The sequence below is a fragment of the Cololabis saira genome, chromosome 9 (assembly GCF_033807715.1).
Source record: "Cololabis saira isolate AMF1-May2022 chromosome 9, fColSai1.1, whole genome shotgun sequence".
NCBI classification, from domain to species: domain Eukaryota; kingdom Metazoa; phylum Chordata; class Actinopteri; order Beloniformes; family Belonidae; genus Cololabis; species Cololabis saira.
This window is the reverse complement of record NC_084595.1, coordinates 30,794,515-30,809,532: the sequence shown is the minus strand read 5'-3', so window position 1 is coordinate 30,809,532 and position 15,018 is coordinate 30,794,515. Positions and strand designations below refer to the sequence as shown.

The window sequence follows — 15,018 nt, the reverse complement described above, 5'->3', positions numbered from 1 at the left end:
GTGTGTGTGTGTGTGTGTGTGTGTGTGTGTGTGTGTGTGTGTGTGTGTGTGTGTGTGTGTGTGTGTGTGTGTGTGTGTGTGTGTGTGTGTGTGTGTGTGTGTGTGTGTGTGTGTGTGTGTGTGTGTGTGTGTGTGTGTGTGTGTGTGTGTGTGTGTGTGTGTGTGTGTGTGTGTGTGTGTGTGTGTGTGTGTTACTGTTAGCATAGGTAATATTAAGTGCTATAGAGAATAGTTTTTTTCTCTGTAGCTTCAACTTTATGTAAGCAGAGTAAATTGTGTCTTCCTCAACATCTAAACAAATGTATATGGAAAAATGAACATTTACTTTATGAGAAAAAAATAAATATAATATTTTTCTCTTCTGCTCCCATCTCAAATTCTAATTTCCAAGTTCATACAATCTCCCCTCCTCTCCTCATTTCCTTGTTCCTACAAGGACACAGGAGTTGAGACAACACCCATTCAACAGGAAGGGACATCCTTGGTTAGAGCCTGTCATTTTTAATGTGCCACAGCTGGATTATTTTGTTACATCCTTGTCACTGCTGTTTATCGTGCCGGCCAGATGACCACAAAGAATGTTCATGACAATTTATATATTTCTTTCAAATTAATTTAGAATATGAAGTTAATGTAGCACCACTTGGATATTGGATATGCCTCAGGTTTTGAAAAGGCTTACAAACTGTCAAAAACAAATGCATCCGTGAACCCTCACTTACAGCACCGACAGTAAGGATTCTCACTCTTCTCCCCACTTACACTTTGGGAATTGCAGCTTACTTTAGTATGCAGTATACAGAGATCCATTACAGAGATCAGGAAACCCAAAATGGAGGAATTAAGTGCACTTTCTCTCGGCTTTCTCTGAGGAATTGCTGTGTTTTCTTCACATTACTGCTATCTTTAGAGTGGTGTGTTGGTAGGGCTTTTTTATTCTTGCATATGTAACGACATGCAAAAGAGACACAGCTGACCACTAGTGGTGCTCACACATTCCACAAGCAACCTTTAATGCAAACAAGATTTTTCATCTTGTAACTGGAGGGAAACTGGTAAGATTAAAGCTGATTTGTTTTTAATAAGTGCGCCAGTAAAGAAGTGAACCAGCATATATGGATGCAGGGCCTTCATTTAGTAGAATCTTAATACACCTGTGCTTTTACTGTCTTTGCATGAAAAAATGTCTGAGTACCAGAGGATGCAGAGGTGTTTAAAGGAATGTGGTATAATGTCTACAATACAGAAAATGAGTACCCAAAATGTTAGGTACAGCTGAATGAGATGGATAAGTGTCACTTTATTCAATATCTGCTTGTGCTGATCCCTGATGCATTCCCTTATTTCCACAACAGAAGACACCATGACGTGACATCACAGCTGTCTTCTCAGCTAACCAGTGAAAATCCTCCATTCCATTGGACAGGAAGTCAAAACATGACTCAGAGTCAAACCAAGTTTGGTTACAATTACCATCACATAGACCAAAGAACTGAAAACCAGTATGCCTACCAAGCCTGCGGAGATGCCAAATCTAACGATCAGCAGAGTACCACAAATGTTTACGCCGAGTTTACGACAGATGCCTCTGCTATACAGTACAGGTCCGAGCAGACTGAGAACTACTTTGAAGCTGGAGCTAACTCCCAATACAGCCTTGATGATGCACGGTTCAAATGTCCAGCTGAAAGCCAGTACTCCATCGGCATCCCTGAGGTCCAGTACTCTCAGCACGGAGCTGATGGTGAGAGTCGGTATGAGCCTGGGGATGCTCATGTCCAGCCTGAGACTGAGGATCATGGACGATATGTACCAGAGGAATACGCTCACTTTCTCCTATCGAGGTGAGATTTCTCTTATTCCTTTTTTTAATATTTTTTTTTTTCCATTGTCTGCATATATGTTAATGGTTAATACCAACTTTGGCAACACCTGAATATATACATTTTGATCTTGCAACTGGAGTTGATTTTTTTATTTTTTTGCATGAGTGTATGTGGGAGCATGTGTCCTTCACCAGCCCTCTTGACAGTCTACCATGTTTTATTGACCTCTTAGATACATAGATACATATCGATTACATGAAAGTACCATTGGCATACTATGTAGGTATAGAAATATACACACACATATCTTTAAAAGCTGATACATCTGTCATATACTTGCAGTCCACTATTCAATTAATTATAAATGGTGAAAAGATTTTTAAAAAATTGTGCAGTCCTCAAAGACAATTGTGTAAACACCTATTTGAAAGTACATACACGTCTTTGGTTTATCATCTATTTAGATATATATTGTGTAGTTTGTACTCCATAACGATTCATGGTCAACACGCTAGTATAGATAGCTATATTTATACATAAATGTAAAAGGCGCACATGTGTGTATTATATATATATATATATATATATATATATATATATATATATATATATATATATATATATATATATATATATATATATATATGACAATGGTGGTTGATTACTGCCACGCTGGTTGTTGGTTGTACCCCTCAACCGGCGAGGACCAGCCCAGCAGGGACCCTCAGCCCCAAGGCCCCCGCCCTCCTAATGCTGCACTACTGCCAACCAGAGGCCCATGCAGGATCCCGTAGACGAGCACCGCGATGAGCCCCGATTTTTTCTGGTCTTTCTAAAAGGTTGAAACAGAATGATAGGGTTTTCACGTCCTCTCTTCTTATAGGAAAGGGAGGGTGTTAAATGGCAGATACTGTATACTTAGAATATTATAATTTTTTTCAATTTTATTTATTTTTTGTTTATTTATTTTTTTATTATTTATAATTATGGTTGTAAATAAAAGAAACAGAACATTTCTGGTCAATTTCTAGAACTTTTTCAGAAACGTTCCTTAGGAAACTGAGCTCCAAAAAGCTCCCTAAATTAAATGTCCAAACTAAAACTGTTCTCAGTTTTCAGTATTTGCTACACTGTGTGCATGTATACTTATGCACTGTGCATACGTGCATCTGCATGAGTTTGAACCGAAGTCTAATTATTCCTATTAGCAGTTTCAGCATTGTGTTCATTTTGCCCCACTTTGCAATTATGATGACCTGCCCCCTTTTGGGTTGCATGACCCTCCCCTGTTTATTACCCTGTGTGTGTGCTGAGTGCGTGTGTGCGCGCGTTTGCATACAAGCACAATAGACTTGTCCATAATTAACTGGTCATGTGACGTATTGTGGAGAGACTGGTCCGGTCTTACATGCTTGATGAATACAGGATGAGGGAAAGGTAGGTGCCAAATACACAGATTTTTAAACAGGAAAAAAACAAACAAAAAAACTTGTGAGTGTTTTAGCAAGTATGTCTACTGGTTTTTCTGTACTGCTTTTCTCTATTGTTAGCAGGCTTTATGCTAATCAGAGTCTGTTAGAGGAGCTCCGGTTGGGGGGAGGTTGCAACACTGCACTGTATTGTGTCCTCAGCCCACACGTGCATCCTGGGAATGAAGTATTGAGACAGTCTCTCTCCATCTACTTCGTCATTCCCCCTAATCTTGTATGTCTAGTGTCAAAGAACAGATTTTGAATTCTTTCAGATCCAATGTCATGAGAGCAGTTTGTGTCTGTAACTTTGGACATAGATGATTTTCTTTGCCTTGTTTGGACCAATACTTTGTGTGGTTGTTCCTCTGCTGGTTTTGGTTGTAGCCATGATCATTTATGTTGTGGATCATTATTGTATATCTGTGCCTCTGAGCAGACATTCCCAGCAGGCAGTTGGTGCAACTGAAATGATGATGCAGACAGCCTCCGGTGAGGAGCTGGATAACGCAGAAGGTAAATAAACAGACAGATAAACCAAGTCTCTACTGTTCCACTTGTTTAAAATATAAGGAAAATATATTTCTTGTGCTTTCATTTCTGGTTTGTTACAGCTTACACATAAAAGCTCTCACCCTTTGGATTTATTAATTCAGCTCTATTATTTAAGTCATATTAACGTTTGTAAGGGAAAGCTGATATAAGTGGAATCACTTAGGTTTACCAAAGGAAAGGAAACACTAACACAACTGTACCTTACTGTGGAAATGAGGTGCAAACAACAAACCACCACAAGAGTTAGAAAAATAACTTTTCACAGAACATATAGGACACAGAGCAAAAAGGAAAATATAATTTAATTTTAATTTGTCTTGTTCATTTTGTTTTCAGAATCAGAATCAGCTTTATTGGCCAGGTTCGAACATTGTCCAACAAGGAATTTGATTCGGTTATTTCGCTCTTTGGTAGTAAAAAAAAATAAACAATAAACAAATAAACAATAAACAGATGTGGTATTACTATATACATATAAACATTTTAACATTTTAAGGTGCAGCAGTTTGAGGTAGTGATAAAAGAAGGATAGTTCTGAATAAAAATAAGAATAAGTATAAGTATAACCTATATACAATTTTAACAGACAAATTATACAAAAATACAAAAAATTATACAAAAGGAAGTACAAAAGTGAGAGGTGCAGCAGAGTGAGGCAGACATGATTATTAAAGAGGGTGCTGGATGATTTTTATTGCACGTGTTTGGTTACTCTGAGACTTATTATTTGTGGGAGTTCATCAGAGCAACCGCTTGCGGGAAGAAACAGTGAAGTGGACCAAAAACACACTAACATGTAATGCCAGAAGTTTGAACGGTATCCATTCTTGACTTGACTTGACTACTTTATATTCTGATTCAATATTATGCATTCTTCTCTATTTGTGGGTGTTTTGCTGAATTTTGATGCTATAATTTCTCAACTTTGCTGTATTCTTTTTTTTTTTCCATGGTATGGTTAATGTTTTTATGATTTACACTTCACTGGTTTTTACATATAAAATCTTAACTGTTCAGAGCACCTCTTTCTTTCTATGGAGGAGTTTACATATCACGTCACTGAAAAGAAAAGAAAAAACAACACACATTAGGAAACTCTGAAGATCAGACTCACCCTCTTCAGCAGATATATCAGGCGGGTCTAATCAGAGGAGAAAGTTGGCAGCTCCTCCACTGAACGTGTCACTGGACCGCAGTGAGGGGTCCGTCCTCTCAGAAGAGGCTCTGGAAACAGAGGACGAGGCCTTGGATACGGGAGATGACCTGGATGTCAACATCGATGAGATAGACACGCCAGATGAAGCAGACTCGCTGGATTTCAATATTCAAGGTAAGACACAAACAGTCCTGCCTTAGAATAAAATCAAATTGCATATTTTTATTTTACCTGTCACTGCATGATGTAATATTCCCTGATTTCACTGACATATCAAACAGCAGACTCAGAAGATTCTAGTCTGGGAGCTGGAGCAGCTTCAGGTGACGCTATCACAGGCCATCAAGCAGCAGAAGGGCTCAAGGACAGTGGGCTGTGGAGGAGTGTGGTTATTGGAGAGCAGGAGCATCGCATTGATATGAAGTGCATTGAGCCGTATAAAAGAGTCATTTCTCATGGAGGTATGCCCACACCAATGCTTAAAATCAGTTTCTACTCTGCGTTTTATAGCTTCTGATAAGTTGATCTCATTATTCTTCATACTTAAAGGGGACCTTTTATGAACACGTTTTTTCTTGCTTTAACATATGTAAAGTGGTCTCCCCTCAGCCTGCCAACTCAGAGGAGGAGGAAAGCAACCAAATTCTGCAGTGTCTGTACAGCCGCCCGGATGAGCCATCCAGTCTGATGTGGCTTCTACGAGCCGTTCAGATTCTGCTCCCTTTCGTTACGTAACCAAAATGCAAACCACGCCCACAACTATAAAACCGTGTAACTGCATGTGAGCGTCCGACTATCGCGTCGCACTGCGTGACATCGGATGCTCTCTGTCCATCTCCCTCCAGCAGCTGCCACTTTATTGAGGTTTTTGTAGTGAAATGAGGAGGTATCATAGAGATAACTTCTCATTTCAACTAACTGGATCAGCCGTTCCTCATCCATAACCGTTTCCTACAGCGCTTTCAACCGGCTTTCATCACGAGCGACAGGAAGAGAATAGAAGCCTGTATCCGACAAATGTTCAGCTCAAAACGGCGCGCAGCGCAGCCCTGCGGCCAGTTAGGACAGTCCAATAGAAAATAAAGCAATGGAATTGATTTTGTCGCAGACGCTCGCATCGCATGCAGTTAGGACACGGTGTAACTCCGCCGGCCGGAGCTTCCGCCATTTTTTCGCAGCGGTGTATCGCGTCATTCTGGCAGCCAATCAGCACAGTCCCTCATTATCATAGCCCCGCCCACTCAGAATCCTGCATAGATAATGAGGTTAGAGAATGGGATGATAAAGACATGGCTCAGAGGCTGAATTTCTAATTTATTTAGCAAAAACAATCAAAAGCTTGTTTTTAAGACGTTCAAGGCCTGTTTAAAATAGACATTAGATGCCATAAGAGGTCCCCTTTAAGTGCACAGTTCCATGTTTCTTCTTTCTTTGTAGACTCAGACATTAACTGGATTTTATAATTTAATCCAATCATTCAGATGGTTTTCGTCCATATAGTTTCGTAGGTACCTGTTTGTATTTCTATGCATTTCCAGATTCCAGACTCCACCGGAGCTTATTTTTCAGTGTCTATGGATTTCAGATACACTTTTATATCCTTCAGCAAATGAACTGAAATACTACTCACCTCGTCTGCCTCATTTCCCTATGTAAAAAAAAAAAAAAGGAAAGTTAAAAAAATAACTGCTCCTGATAAACATCAATTTGCAACATATGTGTAGAAAAGGAAATAGCCATTTCTTCTTTGAATGTCTCAATGCCTATGTAATTGTTCATTTTATTGGATTGGATGAATCCAATCCAAAGAGATTTTGGGAAATCAGTTTAATAAATGTATTACCTTCATCGTAGACATATCGACCACTGAGTCCTCTTTCTGTCTTTGCTCAAATTCTTCAGGTTATTATGCTGAACAGAACGCCATCATCGTGTTTGCAGCGTGTTTCCTACCAGACAGCAACTGTGACAACTACAACTATGTAATGGAAAACCTTTTTCTGTACGTAAAGCTCCTCATGCAAAAAGCAATAACCCAGCAACCATCACAGCCACATCTATGAGTGAAAATGATGGACATTATTTAGCTGAAAGCACAGTTTCCACCCTCCTTGAAGGTGGACTTTCATTAGACTGTAAAGGTCTGACAGAAACCAGACTGGAGGCTTGCCTTAATAAAAACATGCGAAGGGGAGAATTCCAAAGTTTGAAAACAAGACTGAATTCGACCTACAATATTATGTCATAGCATTATTATTTTCTCACTGGAAAAAAGTACAAATAATATAAAACAGCCGACATCAAAGGTACACTCTTATAGTTGGGCCTGGAATACATTATGTTATTAATTAAGAAAATTTGGTGGACATTTTGATGCTTATGTAAGTGTTTTTCTTTTCTCTATGTGCCTAGGTATGTAATCAGTACATTGGAGCTCATGGTGGCAGAAGATTACATGATCGTGTACTTGAATGGTGCCACTCCTCGCCGGAGGATGCCTGGTTTTACATGGATGAAAAGATGCTACCAAATGATAGACCGAAGGTAAACTTTACAAGAGCCAACACAAAGTAATTTACAATACTGTACCACTTTGCTTCTCATGAACAGATTACATACATATTGTTGGTGTTAAGAATACTATGATACATTGTTCTCCAGGTTATAATAACAAATTTAGGGGGGTATAGTCATGTAAAAACAACTTCTTCCAATATTTACATATAAAGAGAGAGAAAAAAGTAAAAGAAATGGTGTTAAAATTAGATAAATACAACCTCACATTTGATTTTATATACCAAGTTAAACTGCGGAGGCAGTGTTTCATGCAGATTTAGGATAATAGGGAGCAGGCAGGTACTCGCTAATAAAATATACTGTATTTGATTAACTAATCCTCAGCAAGTGTGAAAAACTGGTGTTTTGGCAGTTTTGCTGGTCTGGAACATTCAGGTTTTTTATTAACACTGTGGCAAGAAGTAAAGACATCAGTAATGATCTTGGAGAAGCAACTGTTGCAACTGTGCCCTCCAATCTGGAGAGTGTAATAAGATCAACTCCAAACAACTGTGAGTCCATCATTCTATAAAAAGAAAATGGAAAGCGTTCACAAGTGGGGAAAAAAAACACTGAAAACAGTTTGTGCTCTTCTCAAGAATAGAGATCGCAGCAAGTTGACATCAATGTTAAACAATGCAGTGTTCACAGAAGTTACAGAAATACCTAGAGCTGTTTCAGACTCCCCAGACTGCAGTTAGCATGTTATAAGTTACAGGTCATGACAGTGCAGTTAGAAAAAGACCGAACAAGTATGGTTTGTTTGGAAAGGTTGTCAAGAGAACAGCCTCTTCAAGAAAGCATGATGTATTTGTGAAATTGCATCTGAACAAATCACAGTACTTCTGGAACAATATCATAGACGGATGAGACAAAAGTGGAGATGGTTGGACATAGTAATTTTTGGTTTAAAAAAAGATATGTCATTTCAGAACCAATGCCTCACAATATCTGGTAAACAAGGGGAGTGGAAAGGTGATGGTTTTGATTTATTTACGGCATTAGAATGGCCACTCACTGCTAAAAAATCAAAAATGAATATAAAAAGAGCTTCTTTTCCAATTATATTGTAAATGAGGAACTTTATGATAAATTTCAATTTCAATTTCAAAAGTTGTGTCCTTTCAATCTAAACATTCACAGAAGGCAAACAGAGCACCTAGGAAGTAGTTGTGTCAACATTTTTTTTTTTAAATGAACTTATTTCAAAGTACTTTCTGTCCAGTCCTTGCAGGTTTTGCTAAAGTCATGATTGTTTCCCACAGTACTTGTTTAAATAATGGCGTCCAGCTGGTGTTTGAAAGGGCCGTCCCTTCCCAGTTTGACAGGCAGAAACAGTCACTTCTTTAAAATCTTCGCTGGCATCTTTTCTTTGTAGCATTGTGTAAACACGGACCTGAACTCTCCAACATAACAAAACTCCTATTTGTGGCCACACCTGCTGTTAATCAACCAAGTGCTTTGTATATTTGATCAGCAGCACCTGGCTAATACCGCCTCTCTTAATTCTTATAAAAGCTGATATACTTAGATTTTCACACACTATTTCTGTATTTGAGCCTACTTTTTGTTGAATAATGAATAACACAGTGTAATCCCATGTGTTGTCTAACTGATAGTTTTTATTTACTTTTAGGATGTGATGAGGACCTTTTTTTTTAAACGTCCTAATATATGAAACCTTGGAATTAACAGTGGTGTATATTTTCTTTTTCTCATATTTGGATACTGTATACAGTATAATAACACGTGATTTGGAATTGCTCACACTTGTTTAAAATGTTTTAAATAGAATTACATTCCCTCAAATACTGCAGTGTATGGACTTGGCCTCTCCAACTATGCCACGACCAGCACCTTATCTTTTTTAAATTTATTAAACAGCCTTCACTCTTCACCACGATATTGCAGCTCCTAAGAGTGGAATTGTATACATTTATAACAACCACAGATATTCATCCGTAATCAGATAATCAGAACTGCTTGTAGTTGCAATTCCCGCCACTTGATGTCACTATATCCCATATAATGGATCTTTAACTTTGAAAAGCTTTGTGGCTTTGTGGCGCATTTCTGCTACAATTCTAAAGTTAATTTCACCTGCCAGCAAACACAGTATACAGGTAAGCTTCAGTTAACTACACTTCAATAATTGAATTACTTCACCCAGTTCTCTCTTCTTCTCCCACAGACTCAAGAAAAACCTAAAGATGTTCATCATTGTTCATCCTTCCTGGTTCATTCGAACTTTGTTGGGAATAGCAAGGCCTTTCATAAGGTTTCACTGTTGTAATTTAAATATACATAAAATGAATCATTGTTAACAGTGCATAAAGAGTTTTCACAATTTAAAAAAGTACAGATAGTTGACATTTGTATACGAGCTACTGGTATACCACCATGCTTACAGAGCATAGTGGAGAGAAATAAATCATCAGCAATATCATCCAAGATCAACTTAGATGTCAGTGTTGTAAACCTTTTGTGATTTTTTTAATTTACAGCTCAAAGTTCAGCAGTAAGATCAAGTATGTGAATAGCCTCCAGGAACTTGGGGAAATTATACCAATGGAGTATATCCACATTCCACCGATTATCGTGAAGTGAGTTCTTAATGTCATTGTGTGTAATTTTGTGTGCATGATCTCAAACATTTTTATAAATCGTCTCCCCCCATCCCATATTCCAGTTTTGCCACTCCTAACCAGGCAATAAAATCTGACTGTCAGGTTAATAGAAACCTTGACATGAGGTGATGAAGCCTGTGGAAAAAAACAAGAGAGGAGACCGCACACTTTTGCTTTTTATTTATTTAGCACATCAAACGTGGTGAAGCCTGTGACATATGATAAATTAAGTGGCTTTTCTTATTATGTCATCAGTGGTTGAAATACCGGTACTTTTCCAGCTGGGGAACGGAAAGAAATACACATTGAATTTGCTTACAAAAGGAAAATATATATAGTGAGAGCTTTAATTTGACATGTTAACACATATTTCACTCTGCTTTAAGGTATGACAAGGAAAGGAATTTACACAAATTTGCATGTATGAGGTAAACAAGTTAAACTGGATGAGTTGGCTCTGTGGATCGTAACCTTGAAAGCTTTGATGAGTTTTTTCATGCTTCTACTAACCTTTGACTGACCTTAGGCTATCATCTTACTCTACACATGAAATGAGCTTGATGTTGATGTTCCTTTTCGAATCAGTCCGTGATGTTGCTTTCCATGTAAAAATTGGTTTATTTACATCTCTTTTACGCAGAAAACAAATAGGATGCTGTCTTTGATAACATGAGAAATCTGAGCAAACTACCGGGTAAACACTGCTCCTTCCAACATTTGTGTTATGCTATGCTCCCAGCTTTGTGGGAACAGTTTGGAGCTGGCCCTTCCTTTTCCAACATGACTGTGCACAAAGAAAGGTCCATAAAGAAATGGAAGACAGAGTCTGGTGTAGATGAACTTGACTGGCCTGGAGTCCTGACCCCAACCTGATACAACACTTTTGGGATGAATTAGAGCAGAGACTGAGAGCCAGGCCTTCTCGTCCAATATCAGCGTTTAACCTTATAAATGCGCTTATAGAAGAATGGTCAAAAATTCCCATAAACACACTCTTAAACCTTATGGACACCCTTCCCATAAGAGTTGGAGCTGTTATAGCTGCAAAGGGTGGCCCAAGGTCATACTGAACCCTATGGATTAAGAATGGGATGTCACTTAAGTTCATATGCAAGTCAAGGCTGGTGAGCGAATACTTCTGCCAATATAGTGTACATGCTTTGCACTTAAAAAGTAAAACTTGAAAAACTAAAATTTGAGAAAGGAGAAATTACAAACAATTTAAAGGTACTGCTGAGAATTAATCTGAGTTACGACTAACAGCCGCGATGTCCCTGTTGGGACTTTTTGTTGCGAGTGCCCTGAGATGGCAGTAATGTACATGTACATTACTGAAAACTTGTCATGTATGACAAGTTTTCAGTTATCTAAAAACATATTGGCATCTACTCTGGAAATAGGTCAGAGTGGTACCCGTGGAAACTTTATAAAACCCATTTTGACTAGACACATACAGTAATGCATGTATTTACATTATGCATCTTTGTGTCTCTGCACGTACTAAGTATTTATGCATGGGGTCTGAAAACAACAGATTGACTTGGACCCAGTTCTCAGAGAAGTGTGAGAATAAAAGTATACGGTATACGGTTTTTCCATCCTATGCATTGCAGTGTCTATCGTGAACAATCTCACCAGAGCACCAATGCATCTTTCATTATACATGCTTAATATGCTAGCATTACACAGGCCACTAATTCTCATCAACTGCATGAGAACTGACTCGTCTCCTTTTAACCCCCGTCTAATTGACTATTGTGCTTCGATTTACAACCCAATGCTGAACCAGACTGGATACAGAATTACAAGACACATCAGTTAACTAAGCAAATGGTAAGCAAATATTTAGTCAGGGAATGTGTAAAGGTACAATTATGAAACACCTCAGGTGAATAGGAAACTTGATGTTAGCATGCCAACTATGCAAATAAGGAGGAAAGACTTTTCCTGTATTTATTTATCGCAGTGTGCCAAATGCCATCAGAATACTATCAGACTTTCATCCAGTTATAACATAGTCTTTTATGTGCATTTTTACTGTATATATCTGGTTAGCCTAATAACTGGTTAGCTAACAAATGACTTAGCCATTGTAACTTGTAGATTTGTGTCAGTACTTAGCTGTATTCATCTAATGCAAATGTGAACGTCAATCCAAATAAGTGTAATGCAAAATCAAAGGGGAAATACTCAAAGCTGCTCTGAACAAAGTATGGCCACACAAAGATATCCCAGTTCTCAGATAATTTATATTATGTCCCCAATTTTATTTAGCTTTAAGGGATCAATACCTCGTTCACAATCAAAATGAGGAAAGCCCAATTTCCAAGCTTTCAAGTGCTGTGATTTGTCAAACCTTTCGTCAAATGTCAGGAATTGTTTCAAAGGATTATAATCAGCACCCCCCCCCCCCCCAAAAAAAGCAGGAAAAGGCCAAACAAGAGCACAGTTTTCAGGTGTGCAATTTCGTTTCGGGACAGATTTAGAGGATTGTGGTTTGGCAAATTAACTGGAGATTAACCAATTCATTGTGCTGTTTGTAGTGAAGAATCATTTTTATTGAGTTACAGTCTGATAAAAAATCATATAAAGAATAGATGCAGTATAAGGTTGGGTTTGAGCCACCTCTAGTGCTGCTCCTGTTCTATGCCTGTGAACCTGCAGTTGGTGTAATGGTTTTTTTTTTTTTTTTAGAATAACAATCACGGGAAAGCTCTAAGGGTTCATTACATTTATGCATTTATTTATTGCATGTATTTATTGCTTCTTCAGGAAAGTTATTTACTTAAGCTCTGTCATTTACCTTATTCAAGATTCTTTATTGTTATGATTTGACAACTGTTTTTAATCTCTCATATTTATTATATGTGATATATTTTCTTTCAATGTTTAACTCAAGGCAAGATACACTTGAATTATATTTATAAATTCTTATACTTCTCATTTAAGAGTCGACAAGGGGATCTCAGTGGATTGACAAGACCCTCGGCTGCTGCCCAATTTCTCCCTGTGTTACGCTGCACTCCACCACGGCATGTCTCGAGTATAAAAGCCAGCCTGCAGCATTATGCATTCAGTGAAGAGCAGTTGGTTTGAAAAGAAGATACTGTGGTGCAAATATGTGGCTGATTGTTCATTAAGGAGGATGAATTCTGAGACTGCTCAATATACAACACAGAAACGCTGTATTTGTATTGCAGAGACCGTCACTGAGCTGAAGGAGAGATGCTTTATACTCTTTTACAGTACTTGATACATAACTTGATTATGTTTTCCATTTTGTTCTCTTTTACTTATCTATAAAAAATACTTTTATTTGTATGTATTTAATGTATTTCCAGCTGTTCCTTACAGGCTTTGCTACCGTCATGTCTTAACGTTTTTCACATCATAATAATCAACCCATGGTAATAAAACTCTGTATTTTCTAAAGCCACAGTCATAACCTAATGCACTCAAAAATAATTTGTACTGCATCTCATCTGCTTGAAAAAAAAACCTTTGTTCTACCTTAAAATTAAGGACACTGAACTGTCTGTTAAATGTTAAAGGTTTCTCCATTTAGGTTGGGGTTTTAGGCAATCATTTCCAAATATTGGATTCACACTCAACAGCATATTATCGGCAGAGCTGTGAAGTCTGTGCAAACCAGATACAGAGGAGATAAGATGGTTTATGATGTATACACAAAGGAGATATCTGTCCCAACCAAAGTGAGATATTTTAGTGTGTCATCAGGCCATTCACAGTTTAATTCAGTCTTTGAAACAGCAGGCTACTATATTAATACAAAGTGTGACTGTAAGGTACTTCAGCATTGTTTGAGGTAGCAAAACAAGTAGTTATTGGTATCTGAAGTAGTGAAGTGCATGCTTAAAATGGATACAGTTTGAGAAACTGGTGTGTGATGGTGTTGGGGTTTGGTTGGGGAGTACGAGAAAGATCGCTGGGGATTGGTGGAGTGATGTATGATGGTAAAAACGGCCACAGTGCATCTTGGGCCATGCCTTTTCTTCGTACATGTTTGTATGTTGCTTGCACTGTATTCTTTGTAGTAAAATATATAAAACCGTTCATTAAATATGTTTTCCTCTCATTTCTCTTGTCTGCTCAAGTTACATCAGTTTATGTTTGTGCAAACACATGCAAAACTGTCATCTCAAACCATTTGACAAAAAACAAGTTTAAGTCTGAAGAAAACTGAAGAATTCAGCAGAGCTGTTTCCTTTAATGTGGTTATAGCATTCTCTGATAAACAGCATACAGAACATTTTCAGAGCTTTTTTATTTTATGACAATTGAAATCCATTTTTCCTGTGCCATTTTAAAATGACCTTGTAATGGCACAGGGAAAACAAAAACAATACAAATTAAAGCTGCAAGCAGCCTTGGTCAGGCCCTAACACCAAAGGCCACAACTCCCAAAAATGCTATGTCCGCCCCTGCTCCCCTCTGCTGATTGCATACAGCAAATCCTTGTATAATGGTTAAAAAAATAATCACAAATCATCCATTCATTGAAAAATTATGAAAAAAAACATGAATCATTCTGAGATATACAGCCTTATTTCTAAAAAAGTCAAACACAAACACCTAATCTGCCACTCATTAGATTAGAATCTGTCTCCAGTCTCTGTCTAGACTCGAGAATTTTGTTTTTCCAGCGACCATGATGAACATTTATTGAATGCCTTGTTAACGCCCTATGCATTCACCTCTGTTGAAAAGAGTCAGTAAAGAGTGTAAAATGACCAGTTGGTGGTCGTATATAAGCTACCATGTTGTTATGGGGTAACTGATCATCTCACAGATCGACTGATGTAATTGGT

The 15,018-nt window shown here is 37.9% G+C and overlaps 1 protein-coding gene across 2 annotated transcripts in view; it reads left to right on the top strand.

Annotated features, from left to right (window-relative positions):
- LOC133450542 (protein prune homolog 2-like) overlaps positions 1-14,253 on the top strand; it is a 44,913-nt gene extending 30,660 nt beyond the window's left edge. The window contains exons 10-18 of one of the 2 annotated variants that reach the window (XM_061729240.1): positions 1,356-1,844; positions 3,735-3,811; positions 4,977-5,180; positions 5,288-5,467; positions 6,909-7,008; positions 7,419-7,550; positions 9,754-9,840; positions 10,067-10,165; positions 13,139-14,253. In XM_061729240.1, the coding sequence (XP_061585224.1) occupies positions 1,356-1,844; positions 3,735-3,811; positions 4,977-5,180; positions 5,288-5,467; positions 6,909-7,008; positions 7,419-7,550; positions 9,754-9,840; positions 10,067-10,165; positions 13,139-13,166 (1,396 nt within the window). In that variant the 3' untranslated portion in view covers positions 13,167-14,253. Of the gene's footprint in view, positions 1-1,355; positions 1,845-3,734; positions 3,812-4,973; positions 5,181-5,287; positions 5,468-6,908; positions 7,009-7,418; positions 7,551-9,753; positions 9,841-10,066; positions 10,166-13,138 lie in introns of both variants that reach the window. The other variant, XM_061729239.1, reaches the window with a different exon arrangement.
- Positions 14,254-15,018: the final 765 nt, after the last annotated feature.